The sequence below is a fragment of the Ptychodera flava genome, chromosome 21 (assembly GCF_041260155.1).
Source record: "Ptychodera flava strain L36383 chromosome 21, AS_Pfla_20210202, whole genome shotgun sequence".
Classification (NCBI taxonomy): domain Eukaryota; kingdom Metazoa; phylum Hemichordata; class Enteropneusta; family Ptychoderidae; genus Ptychodera; species Ptychodera flava.
The window spans coordinates 17,194,452-17,216,863 of record NC_091948.1 but is presented as its reverse complement, the minus strand read 5'-3'; the positions used below and the strand labels follow the sequence as shown (position 1 = coordinate 17,216,863).

The following is a 22,412-nucleotide window of genomic DNA, read 5'->3' as shown; positions in this document are numbered from 1 at the left end:
CGTCAGCGTTTAAGTTTTTCAACTTGTCCGCCGGGGGCGCTCTGGAGTCTGTTCGTCTGATGATAGAGTCATGCTTGTCTGTTGTCGTCCGTGGTCTTGATGTCCAACAAAATTGCAAGTTAAAAAAGCCAGTCAGCTATTAATCATTATCGACTCGTCTCTCCTGTGTAAGCTGCACTTGAATCGCAAGCTGACTTGAGGTAAGAAAGTAGCATGGGTTTAAATGCAATAGAAAATAACTGTGAACGACTCATGAAGTCCTATTATTATAAAAAGGTGCGAGATTCAATATTGCTGGATTGTCAAAGTCGCCGGTTTGAAGATATTTTGCCAGCTGTCCTATGCAGCTGCGACTGATAAGATCATAGCTGCTGTCTTGCCTCCATGGTCGCGTAAAGCAGCCTTTACGGGGATGTTCAGCTATATCTTCAGTGGTGCTAAACTTTTAGCTATCAGCTTCTTCAAGCACGGACCGTGCTTCAAGCTATCAAATTTGTGGCACACAGTCCATGTAGCCGACAATGAGATGCAAATGATATGCAGTCAAGGTCTCCTCAACTGACTTTCAGCTGGTTGTTCACTTTCTACTATTTTTATAGTATTTTATACAAAGGCACAGACTTATTCTACCTGCAACTTAAAACTGATAGTGATTTTGTAGCTCATTCTTTACTATTTTTTATAGTTTTCGGTAGCCGGCAACAGACACTTCGTGTTCGTGTCGGCTACATGGACGATCTGCCCAATTTGTAAACTCTTACCTTGCTGCAAAAGTAGCTATTTTTAAGTTGGACTTCCAACCTCCTAGATTGGACTCTATAACACATTATAAGGCGCTTGCATTATGCATTCTATCATCACAAATATTTTAAACAGTTTGATAACTGTATTTTTCCAGATTTTTTTAGAGTTACTAAAAAATGTCACATACATAAATTTGTATCTTCTATAATTTGTGCAACCCACTTTTATTTCACAGAAGAACAAGAACATTCATCAGATGTGCAATGAGATATTGTACCAATTGTTTATCACATTAACCCTTTTCCTGCCAGACAGTATCACTTCCCCATCAGTCAAGTCAGTAAAAAGCGGTATTGAGCCAAAACATGACGTATTTTCACCCACTTGGCTTGGTCTGTTACAGCATCTTTAGTCCAAAAAAATCAAGTTTACAGTATTTATGTTTTCAACAGCCTTCAAATGAACAGTATTATGCTAAAATACACCATACGGAATATGTTGTGTTTCATTAATTTTAACCATCTTGACCTGATGGTGAAATATGGACTTGGCAGGAAAAGGGTTAAAGGTATACAGTCACCTGTAATCTAAATATGCTCATATATGGTCAAAGGGGCGTTCCGTGGTATTCAAAATGCCCATGTGAGGGCACTGTTTTTAAAAGCGGCCACCCGCTTAAAATCTGTGATGGGTTAGATCTTCTCTTTCCATGGTAACTGCGGCAAAATTTGAACAGGTGACAGTATACCTTTAAGCATAGACCGTGGAGGGTCTATGCATTCAGCCAGGATCACACATGCTGCTTATCTCCAGGAAAATATTGGACGTCACATTACAACATATCCCCCATTCTACCATTTCTAGATACTGCTACTGATGTTGGATTTATGGGGATGAGTGACTTAACTTCACTCTCCTTGATATCTGTCATAGACCCGAGGGCTTATAGGGGTCTTTAATTCTTTTCATACATGCAGTTGAAGCCAGTGAATAAAATACCTTTATTTCGACCTTAACACAGAGATGTTGACTACATGTAATTTTGATCATTATCGCTGTCTGCAAATGAACATTACACATTTTTAGCACCTTCCTGAATTGTTACGAATGGAACACATTCTCATGGATTTGTAATACTGTTGTGAGTTTTTGCTAAATATTTTAGCCTCTACATCCTAGTTCATTGGTTTCCTCATTTTTCAATCTCATTCCTGTGGCTGGTTATCATTTTCCATTTCCAAATTTGTTGTGTTTGGTCTCTTCCTACTTCCATACAAACATTCACCATTCTAGGTCTCTTACAAGTTACAAACAAAATGTTTATCTTCTGCCACAAAAGACAAAACCATTTTACATCTCTGAACAAAAGATACGGTAATACAAAGACGGTCACTGACATTTAATGAAGACTTTTTGTAATTTTGTTATCTCGTGCTACTACTTGAAACTTTTCAAACAAAGACTTTCTAGGTTATAGGCATGGCATGTTTCTTCTCATGTAATTTTTACAAGAAGAAGATAATTAACACCAATAAATAAACTCTTATTTTGTACACTGGGCAAACGTCTCTGTACTAAAACATTTGTTTGGTTAGTACACTATCCCTTCACCAGTGGAAGGAGGCTGGTTAGTAGTAGCTTGCACATGCCTCAAAAAAGAGTCCCTCTTCAGAGCTGAATGCAACTTTAAATATTTATTCAACTCCTTTCAATACGTCTTCTGTGTAAGCAGAAATAAAAATCAGGCTCATAACTTTGTAAGTAATTGACTTGCCAGGCCTTGTCAGAAGTCGCCATTGGTTAGCTGGCACGCAGCTAATAGCTTGCTAACAAATAGCTGTCATTGAATAGCCAGGCCTTCTGAGATCTCACTGGTTGGTTTGTTCAAACCTACTTCCTGGTACCTATAGCTAATGTATTAAAATAATGTCTTGTGGAAATTTAGAATAGTTTGATTAGCCCTGTGTGAGTTTCTTATTTACAAACAATGTATTTCGTGCATGATATCTAGATGCACCTCATCATCATAGCTGCAACATTTACAGTAAATTTTACCATGAAGATTCTGACTGACATTTTTGACATTCATCAATCACCATTGTACCTTGGATACATTGTTTACATTGGTCGTATAGGTCACATACAACCGAGTGCAGTTCCGATGAGTGTGATCCTTTTAAAGCAAGCATATTTTCATCAATCCCGCACCACATTCCTACTCCTGATCCAAATTCAACATTGCTTTCCAATCTTTTATTCTGTAGGGTATCACTATCCAAGCAAAAACCCCAGCATTACAACCAGTATTGCTTTATTAGAGAACAACGTGATCACCGCATGGGAACAAGATGAGCAGAAAGCAAACTCCAAGCGATTTCCTCAAGCAAATTATTGGTCGACCTGTTGTTGTGAAACTGAATTCAGGTGTAGATTATAGAGGTAGGTGCACAAATATTTTGTTGAAACATCCATCCAAGAACTTAAGTCTATGGTTGAAATTACATGGTCGCATGGACCATGGCATTCTTCAAAGGGTTGGGCAAATGGTTGGTCAAAACTGTTAAAAGAATGTGGACCTCATTTCACAGCAACATCTGTTAGAGAGGGCCAGGAGTAGTAACTGTGGACAAATTTTTCACAATTTTTTGCATGGCAATTGTAAGCATGTTGAAGCACTAACTATTTATCTTGTCAACACAGTTTCTATATGTGTAAAATGCACTGTTATTGTTAACATTTAAATTAAAGTCCAGACCAGAATTCACTTGTCAACAATAAGAATGCAGTTCACACATTTACACACTGAGTTGACAAGCTGAATAATGTGTGTCTCAACATGCTTTTGGGAGTAGAACAAGACATGGTCATTGTCATTAAAAACAAAAAATGGTGATAAAATCAGCAAAAGTTACATTTACTGGCCCTTTAAATAACTGGAAGTCAGAAATTGTGAAAAAGTGCATATCTTAGTTGTGAGAACTCCAGAAAATATGTTATGAGAAGATGGAAAAAAATTGCTCATCCTCATTACCCTTCCAGACATCCAATTATCAACTTTATAATAATATCATCTGCTCATTTCAAATAATGTACCCTTGGCAAGCATTGCACTGGATACACCAACTCAGCTATCATCCTCTCACATGTGTAACCATTCAGTATTAATTTAAAGATAATATACATACATTCTCACTTTGCCCATTTTTGTCATGTAGTTTTCATACTTTGTTTTTAAAATGCATTGCAATCGTATCAAATATTGCCTATAGGATTCTCCCCAGCATTTGTTTAAAGGGCACTGATTAATTTATGAAAGTTTACTTGCAACTAGGTTTGGTCTTGTGCTAATGGTATTCAATCCATAATATGATATCCCTACTGAACCTGCAAGGAGTTAAAGGGATTTGATGTTGCTGACTTGGTAGGAATACTGGTTGGTTGTGCTCACTGTCCACTGTCCACCTCCAACCTATCCAACCACAGCACATTCATAATGAACAGCCTGGATGGTGCATCACTTGTGTACAATGCACTTATTCAACTAGCAGGACCATCTTGTATGAACAGCCAAGTTTCAGTTGGCGCCCATGTCACACACTTTTGGTGTCATGAGTGTGCAAACCTGAGCACCGCAGTGAGATCTTTATAGTGGTTCAGGCATGAACAGTGACTTAATAATTGGTATAACACCATCGGCAGCAGTGCTATTCTGTGGAGACCCTTGACCTGGCAATGACAAGTTCTCAATGATCAGATAATGAAAAATGTTAAAAAAATGTTCTATAAACTAATAAGCCACTCTACAGTACTACCACCTATTGGAAGCAATGTCTAACCACTGGGAACACAGTGATGTTGATAGACTCTGAAGACAAACACAAATAGACTGTTTTGTCATGGTACACATACATTCACCAACATGACACGACCTATACTGATGTCTTCACTTTGTTATTTTGACTTCAAGGGGTTCTGGCATGTCTAGATGGATACATGAACATTGCACTTGAACAAACAGAAGAATACGTCAATGGACAGCTGAAAAACAAATATGGAGATGCGTTTATCAGGGGAAATAATGGTAAGCAGAAAATAGCATGAAGTACAACATTTGAACCTGTTTGATTTGCAGGATTGGTAAACATACAGTACAAAATTTCAAGCTAGCGCCAAGCTATTTTCTACTTTATTTTATTTCATAAAATAAAGTAGAAAACAGGGTGGTGGTAGCTTGCAATTCCGTGCTGTATGTTTACCAATCCTGCAAATCAAACACAAGTTCAAATGTTGTACTTCAGGAGTAATTGTCACTGTGTTGTGACCTAATCATCTTTCTCTGAAGGGGATGCAGCATTGTTCACAAATTACCAGACTGAATTTAGTTGAGAGTATGCCCAATTGTCAAATGGACTCACAGAGTGAACAAGCTCCACCATTGATCCTCCAGAAAGTTTTCTCAAGGGTCTATGGTTCCACATCCGGCAGTATTATAATGTCCGCATGTTGTCGTAAGTCATCCTCAATGCCCATCATCAAGTCTCACTCTGAATATGTATGTGAACTATTGAAATATGAAAGTTTAAGTTCTCTCAACTTTAGATTTCTTTGGCAGGAAAGAAAAATTTATCAAAAACAAACCATAGTGAATGACAGGTATTAAATGTATTTTATTCAGAGTGAACTTGAAAGGAAATTTCGCAGATTTATATGTCATGCCCTGGGTCTATGACCATACATAGTATGTGTGTGTGTGTTTATAAGATTAAGCATGATCAAAACCAAAGATTGAAATTTACAAGGAAGGAAACGGTGAACTCTATAGGTGTGTTGACAACAGCTGTTTTTTTTTGTGCCAAAATGCAGCATCTTCTGGTGTTTTTGTCTCCAGACCAATCAGCCATTTGCTACACAGCTAATATCAAAGGGGTGTTTGAAACATGATAGTTATTTTAAAATCTCAGATTAACAGCATTTTGTGAAGTGGGTCCTGTCACTAAGGGGACTATCAATTAAGTTGTCTGCTCATTCTTCCCCCCTTCCCCTCCCACTCCCAAATTGGAAAGATCCTAGGATGAACACTTGCATGTATAAGGTGTTAGTATCATGTCACAAAGTCTCTTTGCTTTTTATTATGGATCCCCTGAAGTAAACTTCAGCATTTTCCCTTTCTTTATGAATACTTTCATATGACTTTTGATAGTTCTCAACTTAAATGAACACATCATATCTTTTTTGTTACAGTTTTGTACATCAGTACTCAGAAGAGGAAATACTAGCAGTCCAGTAGAAACCTAGACATTTCTTTTTACAACAAATTCTTTGTAATATTGTTTTGTGTACAATTCTGTTCTGTTTATGTCTAAATTTTTAGTCAGTTCAAAGCTGCTTTACCTTTTCATATCAGGTTTTTGGTACATTGCCATTGATTTCAGTGAGCTGATGGGACCTACTACTATCACAGAAATATAGGAGGGGAAGGTCAAAAGAGATTTATTTATTCTCTCCTTTTTTGCATATTTTATAGTAAAAAATAATGATAACAGTTTTACTGCCCGTAGCATTCAGTTGTCCAGGAAAAGTATGTTCATGTATTTCATTAAACTTTTCCCTGACATGAGGTAGCGAAAGTGAATTATGACTAGTTTTTGAATTTGCATTGACAAACAATCCATGCAGAATAATATTGCATTACAGTTACAGCTGTCAGAAAGACCCCTTTTGTTTTCAGAAGTGCAGTTTTTTCAAAGTTTTGTTTTCAAAAAGAAGACTTGTGCAAACCAATAACAAGATGTACAGCTACTTTCCATCAAAGCACCTAGGTCATCAGGCGTGCATGCATGATACAGTTGGTGCATCATGCATTATGTGTGCAGGTCATTTGTGATTAGATCCACAGATCTGATCACAAATCTGATCTAATCAGATCTGCCCACAGTCTCATTGCCAGAGTGACTGTAAGAAACGTGCGCTTGCTCATTTAAGAAATTTGACTAAATAAACAGACATGAAATCACAAGTAGTTTGAAAGGCGTGGAAGTTTTAAACATTTACTGTCATCAAAAACAATGTTTGACAGTTTTGCTTTATGAGACGATTGTAAACAGAACCATCACATGGCTCTCTGATGACAGGCAGTTATCACATTTTGTGCATTTTGAAGTTTAGATCATGAAGATGGGATTTTTTTAAGTCAAATGGTTGTCAGGCAACTGCCACGCAAAGAAAACAGGTAAACCCTGCTACTTGATAAAGAAAATGAAAGTGAATTGATTTTGGTGTTGTCCAGGAATTGTGGATATTGAACAAGCTTGTGATGCAGTCACTGCCCAGATATTTTCAGAAATGATGTATTTCTTCACAAACTTTTGTAATAAAGTCCACATGTGGAATTGTGGAAGTCTTGTCTCTGAAACTTGTGTGGTGACGACATTTGGAGACTTAGAGAGAGTCAAAACATACCCGCCCTGGTCTAGTAAAGTACATCTATTGGCCTTGATGCCTTGCTATAAAGCTCAAAATATGACTATAAGAAGCTAGCAGAGTCAGTTAAACAATTTTATTATTCAGTAGAAATTTCCATGTTACATGGTGAAACATCAACTCTTACAATGCTTGTAATGCTTGCGCAGTGTTTCTGAAGATTTACTGTATTCATTGCCTGAAATAGAGAGACAGTCACAGGAAAAAGCCCCAAATCAACACATCCTTTTGATGATATCTTTATGATGTCTCTGATATTTCTAACAAAGTTCCTCAAATTTTCTATTACAGTCTCTTCTTCCTTATACTGAAAGGGCAGGTTTTCAATCAGCTTCATCTCTGAGCAAATTGACTAATGGTAAAACTTTCAAAGGAGAGAAAAGGACTAAAATCACATAAACAGTTAGTGTCAACAACCATTACCGGTAATGTGAGAACCAGGGATTGATGACTGTTGCTTTAACATGCTAATTGGAATCTCTCATTACTTGATCCAACAGATTTTAGTCCATAACATTGCCTATTCACCTACACAGTGTTCACCTTATCAGGGGATTAAATCAGTCTGTCTACATCACTCATCAGGGAAACATTCAAAACCTGTGTCCAGAGGACATCCATATAGTAGGTGGATGCTAAGTATTCATGTGTATGTGAGTAAACAGGAACGAAAACACTATCATTATTCAGAAGAAAAAAATTGGTTGCAAAAGTACCTGTCAGCTGTTTTTGAGACATCCATGCTTGACCTTATAAATTGTGCTTGGAACATATCAATCGCTGAAACTTGCCAACAAATGCTTGTAAGGACAATTTGTAAGCTCCTACTTTCCAAAACCATGAAAAAACAGACATTTTGTTGGCTTCAATCTCTTAAGTTAAAGACTGGTGTCATGCTCAAAAGTGAGAGTGTGCATTAACATTTCACTAAAATTATTTTAAAATTCTGTCGTATGACATGGTGATTTATACACTGATTAGTGTACTCCAATGGGAAGTACCTCGGATTTTGTTTTGTTAACTCTAATCAAAGTGTGCACATTCTTCTCGCAATGCTCTTTTTGCAAATAATAGATAGAGAAAAAAGATTTTGTTCAAAAATTCAATTTCAAGCCTAGCAACCTCAATTCTAGATACCATTCATTCAACGTATGGCCCACAATATGCTGAAATCTATGAAACAAATGTTTAGAGAACCACCATATGTTTCAAACTGATGAAGTGTCAATCAGTACTGAGAAATTCTTGTAAATCAGCACTTGGATTGTTGTATCTGTATATAAAGAGGGAAAAATTCACACAAGGAAAACAAACACCAATTCTTATGACAATATGTACAGTTGTACTTTATTGGAAAAAATTACATTTTTGAAGAACTAATCTTCAGTCTGAAGATCAGTACAAAATCTTTGAAGACTCTTACTGCCTGCCCAAGACAACTGTGAAATACATGACTTTCTGAATACAAATTCAATTTTCACCTGGTACAAAAATTAATGCTTCAGACAAAAAAGATCACTGCCTGGGTTGAAATATAGCCTCTAGAGTACGACATCAACTCCACACTTAAAATTTGATACACAACTTTAATTAGAAGTTTTGTATCACCCAAAATAACAGAAACATTACAAAGGTTTAGAAAACCAACCAGATTTCACTGAAAATAAAGAACATATTGGTATAATTAGATCTTGCCATTGGTCTCTATGTGGTCTTTCAACGTCTACAATCATGCATCACTAAAAGAACTCGGTCTTTGATGGTACAAATTTTAACACTAACCAACAATATCTGGTGTGACTTAGGAGTTGGACTTACTTGCTCTGTTTCAAATCATCCAAGACAAGATGTGTAAAAGATTTGCTACTTTGTGTTTGCAATACAAACTGGTGATAACCACACCACACTTGGCAAATGTTAAAGTTCAGCTGTGCTTTTGCTAAATTTAGTGCAGCCACAATATTTCTGAAACAGTTGTGTTTGCTTTCAATATCAGAATATTGAGTACATTTTTGTATAAAGGATGGCACAAGGCTTATTCCTAGGCTGCCAGTACAATTATTAACTGCTTTGAACACTGCAACCTGGCAACTTGAGTACATACATGAAGAGAAGCATGCATTGTAAAAATCTCTTTTGAGGATGTAAAATAGAATGGCCAATCAATAAAATATCCATATGTTTCATAAAGGAAATGGATGAAAATGTTTGCCATGCCCTGTTAGATTGTTAACCATTTGAACTTTGACCCAATGGTAACCTCAAAGGGTTCCTTGGTCTTCAAAATGCCCATGTGAGGGCGCTGTTTTAAAAAGCGGCCAACCGCTTAAAATCTGTGATTGGTTAGGTTTCCTCTTTTCATGGTAACTGTTGCGAAATTGGAACAGGTGACAGTATACCTTTAAATACAAAAATAGCGAACTCTATCCTCACTTTTTGTTTTCAATATTCAGTAATGACTTGGTTGACGGGAAGGATGACAGCGGCATTTAACTTGAAACTTCTTGAAGAAATGAGTGAGGGGTGTATCACTACTAGTCCAATAGAACCCTCTGTATATGTTACACTACATTGCACAAAGAGTTACATATAAATAGTTTGCAAATGGAAAACCTGGACAACTTCTTTGAACTTTCCGTTTGGTGAAGCTTTCATCTAATTAGTAACAAAGAGGCAACCGGGTTAAAAAATCAAACATAAAGAAATACATATATCCAAATATAAATAAATTCACTCACTCATACATACATATTCACACATACATACATACACACCTATATAAATTTGTACACATTGTATCCCTACAATCATACATATATAAAGTTACAAAATGTTATTTAACTAAAAAAGTGTACTCATGAGACAAAATAAAAAACATAAATAACAACTTTGGACTTTGCACTTGCTATCTATTGCACAGAAAAATGAGAAGAACATTAAAGAAATGATGCATACTAAAAAAGCTTCTAACTACAAAGATTTTAATAAATAGTTTAAACATACTGAATAAACGGGAAATTTTCATAAAAAGTACCATTATCAAGAGAAAAATAATGACGATTAACATAAAATTGCTAATTCTCTGATTGGTACTCTCCTAAATACTGCAGTACAGCAACAATTACAATAAATGAATTCAGATTCTTGTTCTTGCAAAATTTCAGACAGTTACACCTGGCTATGGTTCTGATTCCTACTGAATACCACTGACATGTTTCAAGGAAACAATCAAGTACAACAATCTAAAATTTCAGTACATGTTCAACAATCTAAAATTACAGTACATGTTGTGGAAACAAAAATGTACTATTTTGATTTGTGGTAATGACTTTTAAAATTGGAAACATTGTGAATTCATAAGTTACCATTTTAAGGTTGTGAGAAGTTGAAAATGGTTAGGAAAAACACATGGCTACCAGCGGCCATATTGGATTATATTCCAAAACGATTAACATGCATGTATTCCTTACAGAAGATTGTCAAATTGCTTCAGTCATGTCTGAGTAGGGTTCAAGATGTACTAAATGCACACACAATACGGCAAGCATAATGTACTTGATGGAAGGATACACAGTACGAAATTTATTACGACAGATCTCCTGGCTATCATCAGAAGTAACAAAACACGACTGAAATGTACAGTACTCATGCAAACTTTCAAAATGTGAATAAATGTTAAAGTACAATATAAATGTTATACTGGTATGAAAATGACTTCATCTGTAAATTGTTGTGTAGTAGCAAAACACCCGGAGTATAACACTGATCAAGTTAGACTAGATGTTGGAATAAAACACCCAAGACTGTGAGAAATATTCTGTACATGTAAAATATAAGCTGAAAATTATCCCTTTTAGATCATGTAAATCTGAAATACAAGCATGATTATGGCTGAGTGATTGTGAAGAACATCACAACCACATGAATGATAATGCCATAGCTTTTGGATGTGACTGAGTAGAAATGAATGAAACATGCAAGTTAGAGATATCAGGAGCTCTTTTCAACTCAGAAAATTGTTCAAAGACAAACTGAAACAAGTTAATAATGCTGCTGTGTAAGACCTGTTATTCTAAGATTTATATATGCACAGCAAAACTATATTGAAGATAGAATGCACCTCGGGGACAGACAATCAAACTCTCAAATTTCTACAATTCTTTTCTGATCTACCACTTGTGGTGGCTCAGTTTAAAGCTCTTGCGGAAAGAAATACTTTCACCGTCTTACTTTTTTCAAAATTCCAAAATTTAATTTTTTTCCCCATAGAGTTAACACAGGAATGGCGGCCATTTTGAATTTCAAATATCGCAAAATGTTGGGTAATTTGTTTTGCTAGTTCCAAACTTTGCACAGTGACCCCCAATTTTTATTGTGGATTTGGTAACAGAATGGTTGATAGTTTCATTCACGAATGTTTGAGTAAAAGTTCACTCTTTCACTTTTGAGGCGCATACTACCTTAAGACAGACTCTAATATATTGGTTTTATTGATGATTGATGAAAGCTTCTTTGTTGGTATAACCTTTCAATTTATTTCTCAGTTGAAATAAGTGTTGTAGTACACAAGCACTGACAAACAAACTGACACCGTGAATGTCTTTCATTAAATATTGTACAATGCTATGTACTTGCCTGTCTGAAGTCTTCAAAGAGGTGAATTTGAGTAATTTGCTTTGACTCTCAAATGTCCGACTGAGTTTAAGACACTTATTGTTAGTAAATATAAATTTCTTATATTTTGTAAGGAATATGTTTTTTGTTTTTCAAAAAGAGTCTTACAAATCTTATAACTTGATATTCATTGTTATTAATCATGGTGAATGCAATTGTGAAAATATGACAATCTGAAGAATGTTATGAGAGACAAGGGTTGTCACAATCCTATGACAACGTGAGATATTTCATTCCCAGCATTGGCATCTTGTACACTCGTAGAAACATCAAACTGAAAAAAGTATTGAAAGTAACCAGTATTACGAGGGAGCTATTTGGAAATGTATCAAAATTTTTCAAAACTTTTACAGACACAGAAGACATACACAATGTTTTAGAAACTTATGAGAACCTGGAGTCAACTGGTGAGCTTGAAGACTAAATTTGGACCAAAAACTCAAAATGTGTGCAAGTTTCTCTGCTGACTTTGTTAAGAGAACATATGGTTGTACATCAAGAGAAGGTGCTGAAAACCTTTGTGAGTTCTGATTGGGCAATGGGGGTTATCCATTGACCCCTGATCCCAACTGTAACCCACGATGTCATGCAGATTTATAGCAAAGCAGGGAGCATTGGGTTGAAAGTTTACATGGATAAAGTTGCACCATTTGGATAGGCTTTTTATTTTAAGAAAAACAAAACTATCTTCTTAAATAAACAATGAAATCGTACATGAAAAGATTATGAGTTTAAAATGTGACATAATCTTACTATATGCCAAGATTGCAATTTGGTAGATTTAATCCTACCTAACAACCATTATATTTTGGTTATAGAAGATTTTGTCATAGCTTTCCATACCTGTTTTATCTGAGAACACATGCTTCAAGCCTTTCACCACTGAGGTTTGGCCCAAACCCATTATTTATCAATGTGATTCTGGACCTATTTACAGGGGTTGAACAGGTAAAAGTATGGTTTATAAACCTCTCTGTCAGCATATTCAGAAATGCCCGATACTAAAACTAAATAAAAGAACTGACAAAAATGAAAGTTCATGGCCAGCAACTCTATCCATATAGAGATCACATACAAGTTGCAATAGTCCACAAGATTACCAATATTGGAGAACTTACATTTTTTCTGAAATTCAATTTTCAGAGTTTTCCTATTAGCATCCTTCAATTTTGGTTCTTCAAAGAATTTAACTGATCTTAGAATAAAGTTATGAATAAAACAATGGCTAATAAAGAAGAAACATGGTTGAGAACGAAATTAATCACCATGTCTCCTCCGTTCTGGCTGGCAAGATTCAAAATACGGTGACTCTGTGTGATAAGTCACCTCACTTAAAATATACTTTGGTTGTTAGAATACGTTAATGATTATAATATTAAATAAGTTAATATTTAAACTCTTTCATGTAAGTTCTTGATAGCTAATATCAAGTGTCCGTGTAAATACAACAACTTCACAGTTTAAACCTGAAAAAATTTTTCTTTCAAATTATCTTCTTGCGACTTTTTTGTCTGTTTACTTTTTTTTGTAAAAAAAGGCAAGACTAAATGTTCTATCTTATACAGATATCAAAATTTTATGGATAAAATATTGATCAACACCCGGTGTTTGGAGGTGTGTATGACAAAAGCCTGGCAAAGTGCTTAGTGCCACAGAAAACTAGACATGGAAAAGGTAAGCCACATAATGATGTTACTGTTTGCATACTGGTATGTCACCTATAGACAGCGTCACTTTGGGAAAGCAACGATCTGCCCTCTAGTGCTGGAGGTTGGGTAGATGGCGTGGCAGGTCTGTAACTTATTCTTGGCAAAGATCGCACTCTGTTTTTCATTTGTGATGATGATGACGCTTGGTGTTATGGGTGGCGAAGCTGTGGCTTGAGACACAATCTTCTATGTAATATAACACTCCCTGGTTACTGTACACAGAATCTGGTCCCTTGTCAGCTGAAACGCTACGGTTTTAAAGCTGGCCTCATGAAACCTGCTCACGACTATCTTCTGTTTGTGTTTGTATAGAGATCTGATTTGGATCATCCTATGAAATCAATAAAAAGAATAAAAAATTAGCAAATTGAAATTGTATTATTATTACATGCCTTGTACATTTATCGCTATGTGCTCCATAGGATTCAATAGTAAATTTGTTGATGACATCGCAGACTGTATAGTTGTCATTTGACTGAAAGTGTACCAGGGCTATTTTCAACTTGACAGCTTCGGGATTTAGAAATGATCAAATTACATGTTTTTGATTGGAAATGTTTTTATGCATATAAAATCCATAAACCGCATAACAGTAATTTAAATATACCAATGTGCTGTTTCATGATGAAAATCATTCTAGTTTTTTTTGTCTGACATGGAAATAAAGTCTATGATTGTCATTTTAATACATGTAATGCAAAAAATTTGGAGTGAAAAACTACACAAGAGAGACATGTAGTAAAAGCATTATAGCCCAAACAAGGGACCATATATCCTTGAGGCAGAAGACCATTTGCCCTCCTGATGTCAGGCAAATGGTCACCCACCCTCTGGCACATAGTCCCTTGTTTGGGCTATAGTATGTAATATCAAATGCGCTAAATGAAATGCTGTAGTCATCTACACTGGCCTACAACTTTGCCATAACATTCAGGTACCAATTACATCTCTGTCAACTCAGTATCTTGATATTCCAAAATTTACAGCACTGTATTTCATTAGAATGCTTCTTGTCTCTGGTCTTTTCAATGACAAATCTACCGCAAACAACCAATCCTGTGACTCTGTCTGGATGACCATTTCCATTCTGAGTTGTATAACCTACTGGTTCCTTAGAGTGGAAATATTTCAGTTCACTAGTCTGAATAAAACGTTTGCAGTTCCTCAACCAGTAAAAGCACATTTTCTTGACTTGTTCTCAACAGATACATTGTCACAACCCTCAGAAATAGCACTGTGAGCTCTGCGTACCTGCTGAAAAGGAAGTGAACTGATCAATTGAAGACAGATAAGGGGTTCACATGGACAGCTTACCCTTGAATATTCTGGAGGTGGAGCTGCTGGTATGAATCGATAGTCATGCACATAGGTATACATGGGAGTAAACATCGTGTCACCGACTGTATACTGATTGTCATCGCTGTCTCGGATGTCAGTGGCTCCGAATACACACTCTGCGTAGCTGGGTGGTGCTGTTCAAATAAAACACAGATCATTCAGTTATCAGTACACCATTACTCTGTGTCACCGATTTGTTTTGAGAACAAGCTTGGCATGGTTGATCTTTGCCCTGTTCCTTCACCTCCCTTCCCCTTCCCCTCCCTTTATACTGTCAATGGGTCTAGTCTCACCATTAAAACAATGAGTTTGGACCAAACCAAGGGGATTGAAGGGATGGACTTAAGCAGATGGGATGAAAAGGTACATCTCTTTATCCAATTGTTATGAGAAATGTTTCATTTATAGTCTGATTCATATTTTGTTCTGGTAAACACTAAATATCAAAGTAGCATTTCATAAACACATCATTCCAACACTTTGGACCTAAATTTGAATGAAAAGTTATATAGTACCAGCAAAATGTACCATCATTATTTGGATATATAGAAAGCATTATTGGCAGACCACAGACTTATCAACTCTGGCTGTGATTAACCCTTTGAGTGCTGTAATTGTTCCCACCAAAATTTTAGTGCAACATTTCTACCAATTTTTATGAATTTTTCTGTAATTTTTTAATAATTTTGGACCAAATGGACATCACATTTTATTGGCTACAATTCATTATCAAAATTTTGATAAAAATCTGAAAAAAATTGACTGGAGTATATTTTCTAAAGATGACAAAAATTGAATTTGGCATTCATAGGGTTTTAAAATGTTACAAGTAGATTGTTGCCATTGTACGAGGAAGACTGACCTTCATTGAGAGGGGGTGGTACTGGGGTGACAGGGGGTGGCGGGACTACCCTGTTACGACCAGACAGGTGTAGATACACATCGCCAAGAGCAGCTAATGGATCACACTGGCTGTATGGTGGCGCTCTCAGCGGAACTGTCCCCACCACTATTGGTAGGTGTAGGTACAGATTCATAGCACCAGATATATCAAGATAAATCTGAAAGGAGAAGTAAAATGCGGCAATGTGGTGAATAGATGAATTTGAGAAGAAACTGTTGATAAATTTAAATGTTACGATTTTTTTTAATCTAATGCTACTTTGAGAATTTCTGGCAACCTTAATTTCACAATGAAATAGTACCATGAGCCCTCCTGTCTGTCAAAATATCCAAAAATCAAAAAAATGTCTGTTTATTGTCCTTTTCTGCTGGTTTTAAAGGAAACCACACATAGTCATAATCAGCGTTGCATTAGCTTTTTTAATCCTTCAAAATCTAAAAGTATCGACACAAAAAGAAATTACAGCATCGCAGATTCAGTCTAGTGGCCCTATGTCAAAATTACATTATCTGCTAACTTGCTTGCACTACTCTGAACACTGCAATAGATGTACATCAAATTTTAACTTTGGTTTCATGAAAATACTCACTGTCAGTATGTATTCCACTTTTATAATGCCGCAGTTGACTAATGACGGAGTGACAGCCGGAATCTTGAGCATTTTACTATCCCATCTAGCAATTCTACCAGCTGGTATAGGTTCACCTTGGACAGTAGCAACGCTGTTACGTACAGACCTTGATTTTCCACCAGCGTAGAACACTGTCCGCTGGTATAAAGCCGCTTTTGGTGTTATTCGCCTTTGAGAGTAGTTTTCAAACTCTGCCATTATTGCAATAGATTCACCTGTCAACGATAGTACAGTTTGTTACCATCTGAGGTTGAGTTAAATGTCAAAACCACTAGATTAATCACATCATTTAATTTTTTTCAAGGCTCCCTTCCTTTCAGAAATGACAATTATTTGCACAATAATATGAAATCTTTGGTTAGGAAGTTTGGCACCACTTTTGATCGTTTCCCAATCTCTTACAAAGACTGTACTTTCCTATTCTTTACCACTGATTACACATAAAGCAACCTCTTTCACATGTTGACAGCTTAACCCTTTGACAGCTACAATTTTTCCCCTCAAAATTTTAGTGCAACATTTTACTAATTTTTTATGAATTTTTCTGTAATTTTAGGGATAATTTTGGACCAAATAGACATATCTTTTCATTTACTACAGATTTTGATCAAAATTTTGCAAAAAGATCTAAAACAAAATTGTCTAGAACAAAACTTGACTTTGGCACTGAAAAGGTTGAATTTCTCATTTTAACACTTGCACACCTTCAACTAAAGAGGAAATGATAAGGTGAAAAGTAAACGAATTCCCAGTGATATCTGACAGTATTGGCCAAGCAATCTAAAGTTTTGACCATCATCACCTGCAAATTCTGACTCAAGATTTAAATGACAATAAGTAAAGGTTAGACAATGACATACCTGGACAGTAACCTTTCCTGTCAGTTCTGGCACTCATATTGATTGGACCTGATGTACAGAACCAACAACACACTGTCTTCTCTTTGTCACCTCCAACCGGAGTCTGCAATGTTGAACACAAATAGGGTATGGTAAGTGTTATATGGGTCAATGTGCTACCTGGATATATCCTACCAACCAGTTGGGACCTGGGATGGGGATAGGGTATGGTAAGTACATGTATTACATGGGTCAATGTTCTATCTGGATATTGGACATACCTGTTGACCTAGGATAGGGATAGAATACGGGTAAGTGTTATATCAGCCATTGTACTACTGGTGCATTTTCAGCATAATGTTGTAAAATGGGTAAAACACAAAGGACATGGGCCCTTTTTGAACATGCTGGGTTCATAAGTCTTCTCTCGAAAAACAAAGTAGGCACCAAAATTAAACACAGATGGCGCTCACATATATTTTGTGGATGAGCAAGGGGACCACTGGGGGGAATATTACAGAAAATAGAAAAGCCCTAGGACTTCTGCCAAGCTACCGTTTCTATACTAGAGCTCCAATACTAATAAATAGTTTACATCTGATCATATAAACAGTAAATGTAAACAAACACTCATCATACGAGAAACATGGATTGAGGACCGCCACTTTAATGGCAAGGTATACAGAATTCATAATATGTCTAACATCTTATAGTACTTCTGAGTCGATGACAGTAAAACCAATCTTTTTCAGAGTCAGTATTACTTTCAGTTTGCCATAAAACACCCAAAATATACAGTACACATTTTTGATTCAGTTTCTACCAGTAACAGTCAATGAAATAGCTGAACTAATGTTCTTTAATCTAAGTGACCTTGCTTCTAATACGTGATGTCACCATATTTCATGTTTCAATGTAAATTTTGCAGTCCATCTTTTCAAGCAGTGTACCGTAAGTATACCCGTATAATAATGACCCTATTAAACCAGGGTCTACTGGATAGTGATTATTATCAGTGGCACAAACATAGATAATGCAGATGGTATAACTACAATTCAGATTACAGCATTTTGGAAAGGTATAACTTCAAAGTGACATCTTCAGTCAGATCTGATAGTTAATTCACAGTATGTAAGCTGGACAGGGCTCCATAATATAAAGGTATCTTTTCAATATCGAGGGATACTTTCATAGGGATGTAGATAATTTTGGTTACAGGTGGTAAAAATAAAAGTATGGGCAGTTACAAATAGTGCGTGAGAGCACATTAAGTTTCTGCAAAATGTTCTGATTTTTTATTAAACTACTAATTATCACAGCTGGCAATTTTAGCTGACAGCTGTTGTTTTTGCCGGCTGCCAGGTTTTTTCTGCATCCTTGTTCACTGACATAATTACAAGTTCAACAGAATTTAAGAACATCTACCTCCTTTAAAGTGTCCTAGTTTGGAATTGTACTCGTTGGCAGATTTCTTAATTCTACAACAACTGGTCCATCAATATTCTTCTAGCTGCAGCCTGTAATCTTATTTTTGTGAAACTGAATATTCCTTTTTCTCTGCATGGCTAACACTGTAATTTGTTCCGCTCATTAAATAATAAAGATTTAAGATTTTTGATTTCCATCCTTTGGTAAAGTACCTCCCCATGAGAGCAAGTCAAGAACTCATTTTCAGGTGTGTATTACCTTGAAATGACCAGTGATATCCAATACAATGGTACACCTATGAGGGCAGTGTTGCCTGTTGGTGTATACACTCAGGTTACTGATGTTTGTCTCCTGACACATGTACCGCTATTGTGAACGACAGTGGCAATACACAATTTCTAAAACACAACCATAACATGGTGTATGCATTTGTGTACCAGTATAATTTTGAGCGTCCAGGGAGTGGGCAGGATGAGTCTGTCTACTTCATCAACACGACAATTCATGGATGATGTATGGACAGATTTTGAAGCTATAATTTCCTTACAGGCATACTTGATGACGTAGGAATATATTGAATGCAACGAAAATCAATTTGCAGTTTTTGGAAATGAGAATGACCTGACAAGATACAGTATGAAACATACTGGTTGAGTTACGATCTTCAAAAATTTGTAAATTATTCATATTTTAATTAACCTGCCTGACTTCCATTAAAAAAATTACACCATATGTTGATGAACCAATTCTAATCCCTAATTAATTGGTTCATTTCCATGCAGTGTCTTATTATATCTAAGAACGTTGTCCATAATTAAAAAGCCGGAGGCCTTGTCACATGAATTATTGATGAAGGTTGGTTAATATTAGATGACTGACCTTTCAGGAAAGGCAAAATTTTCACTTACCAGCAATGACGGAGTGTTGATATCTATGTGATCTATGACTGTGAAAGCTTTCTTGGTCCTGCTATTGAACACCCAGGGTTTGTCGATTTCCGCTTTGAGCCAATACCGAACACGCCCATACTTTCCTTCAAACGATGTCGCTACTCTCCTGAAAATTACACAGATGCAGACAATGTCAACAAGACTGCCTGTCGATCAATCATCTTTAATAAGACACAGATATCCATTACAAATGGGTAAATACAATTGATTATCTGCTTGCTGTACGACTAAATTGCCTACTGGCTGCTGAAAAGCAAGGCTTCAGATGTTGCTAGGAAGATGCCATTCTGAGAGTCAGTCAAGAAATATCATCTCCTGTGATCTAGCTTGGCCAATAAGAAGCAAATCCCAACAGAATTGACCCTCAAAGTCATTACGATTTTTCAATGGTCATGCACTCACAGGTAGACAACACACCTGAATTTTCATTCAGTGGATTTCAAATGAATTTCATTCATGATCATCGTTTCAGTGATGATTAAATTTGATGATTTCAGTTGCCTGACAGGGCTGTCTCATCATACTTGCAGTCTGAATACACCATCATCATCACCATCTACGATGTTTTGGCATTGCAAACCCACATCTATTGATGGATATCAAAATCACTACAACACTGTACATGTATGACCTCTAACAACTGAATTATAAGTATTTGAGACTTTGCATATGTAGCATCCTATAGTAAATGAAGATAAGGTTACAATTGATAAAAAGTTAATATACCGTACCTCGCTTTTGAAGTCATAAATTTGTTTACAACTGTAGTTTTTGATCTATTTCAAATTCGCTTTGTGCTGACAATGACTTATAATGCTAGCATGTGCAGAACAAATTTGTGACAGAAACTCAGACTCGGCTCATCTTGATAACCACTACAAGATGACATGTTATTGCTTGATCACTACAGAACTATTAAGTAGAATTGTCAATGGGCTGGCAAGGTAGTACCGCTAACAGCATATATTGACCCAGACAACAGTAGTCTTATGTGTGCTAGCCGTGGCAGTCATTTGCTGGCCTAGCCAACAATTAAGTCTTAAAGCAGTTTCCACCTCGAACTTTTATCAAGCAAACTTTCAACCATTCTCTTTCAAAATCAAGAACAAATATTGGGGATCAGCTTACATTTTTTGGTGCTAGAAAAAGAATTCCCTCATATTTACAGATATTTGAAATACAAAATGGCTGCCATCCCTGCGCTATCTCTATGGGGAAAATAAAATTGCATTTTTTCAGAAAACTAAGCCAGTGAAAAATTACTTATTCCATAAGCTTCAAAATAAGCCACCACAAGCGATATGCCAAAAGTGGAGCATGAAAAGTGTGCTAGCCAACTGACAGCCTTGTGATGGCCAAGCTAATAGTATTATATTGAGTACTAGTCAGTCATTTACTGTGGCTGATTTTTTGGACAAAAAGTTTGTAATATATGATCTCTTCTGAATGTAACGTTTCCCTGCTGATGGCTATACCAGACTTCCATTATCTGCTAATTCTTTCAGGGCAGGTCTTGAGCCAATCGACCAATAAACCACAGTAACGGCTTGGTAGGGGTATAGCACAATGCCAGATTTTTGCACTATTGCACTGGCGTCACTCTTGAAACGAACACACTGAGTATTCATATAGAGTTATGAAACATGGTCTTCGCAATTACTTAGCCGGAGAAAAGTACATGTACCGGTGCAATGGAAATTGCATCGGAAATAACATCTGTTTGCTCATGGAATTTTTAATTGTATCATGCAAACAAAAAGCAATATACCAGTACTAAATATCATTTTTGTTCGAATGTTTCCATTACACCATGGAGAGAAAGGTTATACCGTGCCATTTGCTTTTGTTGGCACTGGACCAGCCATGGGCAAGCCATATGTAAGAAAACTTAACTTGGGATATTCTACTGGCAGTTTGGATGATATTACAGACAAAACAATAACCTTCAACTTTGATATCAATGACTAATGATGTCAAATGAACAAATGATCAAGCAATGTCAGTTGAATGTAGGGGAAAGCTGGTATGAAGATTTCTGAGGAAACAGTAACCTACAAGGCTAAATGGAGGAAACCAGCTCTCATACCTGTATTGTGCCCGGAATAGAAACTTGCTCCTATGAAGTGGGGTTATGTATAGAAATAAAACTCAGCTAGGGCAGATCTTTGCTTCACTTGATTGTACTGGTACATGTACATGTATATATACACACATACAAACTGCACAGAAACACGCAGTAACATCATCAAAGATATTAAGTTGATCAATTTTCTAGGTACTTGTACCGGTACACTTTTTCATTTTTGTAGTACATTTCAAGCAGCAGTTTGGGATGATAAAGATCTCTACCTGTATGCTAACATGCCTGAGAGTTTAAATTATGCAAATTCGACAGTGATACTCTATAAATGCTAGTGCACAAAAGCCTGTGTGATCTTTGAATTTCCATGCCACAACTTGAGACATGTCCACGTACCATGAACGGATCACACCCAGTACTGTGAGAAGTTAATTACCATAGATCATAACCTCCTCTGAAATAATCTATTTGTATATTTTAACAGGAAATTTGTGCGGATGCGTACTCATTCAAATTACAAGTTTTGACAAACATGCACATTAATTTACTTGAGATGGAACACAAGATCCCCTATGATACTCTGTCTCTGAAACTCAGTGGTGTGGGCAAGAGGATTTCATGAATGCAATAACAGT

General features: G+C 36.3%; 2 protein-coding genes across 2 annotated transcripts in view; one reads left to right on the top strand and one right to left on the bottom strand.

The window, feature by feature from the left end:
• Positions 1-37: 37 nt before the first annotated feature.
• Positions 38-7,156, top strand: LOC139121583 (U6 snRNA-associated Sm-like protein LSm6). The gene is made up of 4 exons (XM_070686615.1): positions 38-200; positions 3,009-3,183; positions 4,712-4,825; positions 5,986-7,156. Exons 2-4 carry the CDS (start codon positions 3,093-3,095, stop codon positions 6,018-6,020), a joined length of 240 nt encoding a protein of 79 aa, XP_070542716.1. The 5' UTR covers positions 38-200; positions 3,009-3,092; the 3' UTR covers positions 6,021-7,156.
• Positions 7,157-8,543: 1,387 nt separating this feature from the next.
• The window catches only part of LOC139121581 (arrestin domain-containing protein 3-like), a 52,203-nt gene continuing 38,334 nt past the window's right edge, over positions 8,544-22,412 (bottom strand). Inside the window, exons 4-9 of the mRNA XM_070686613.1 lie at positions 19,656-19,803; positions 17,341-17,443; positions 16,439-16,695; positions 15,808-16,006; positions 14,922-15,079; positions 8,544-13,938 (exon numbers count right to left, since the gene is read on the bottom strand). Of these exons, the coding sequence (XP_070542714.1) occupies positions 13,876-13,938; positions 14,922-15,079; positions 15,808-16,006; positions 16,439-16,695; positions 17,341-17,443; positions 19,656-19,803 (928 nt within the window). The 3' untranslated portion in view covers positions 8,544-13,875. The remainder of the gene's footprint in view (positions 13,939-14,921; positions 15,080-15,807; positions 16,007-16,438; positions 16,696-17,340; positions 17,444-19,655; positions 19,804-22,412) is intronic.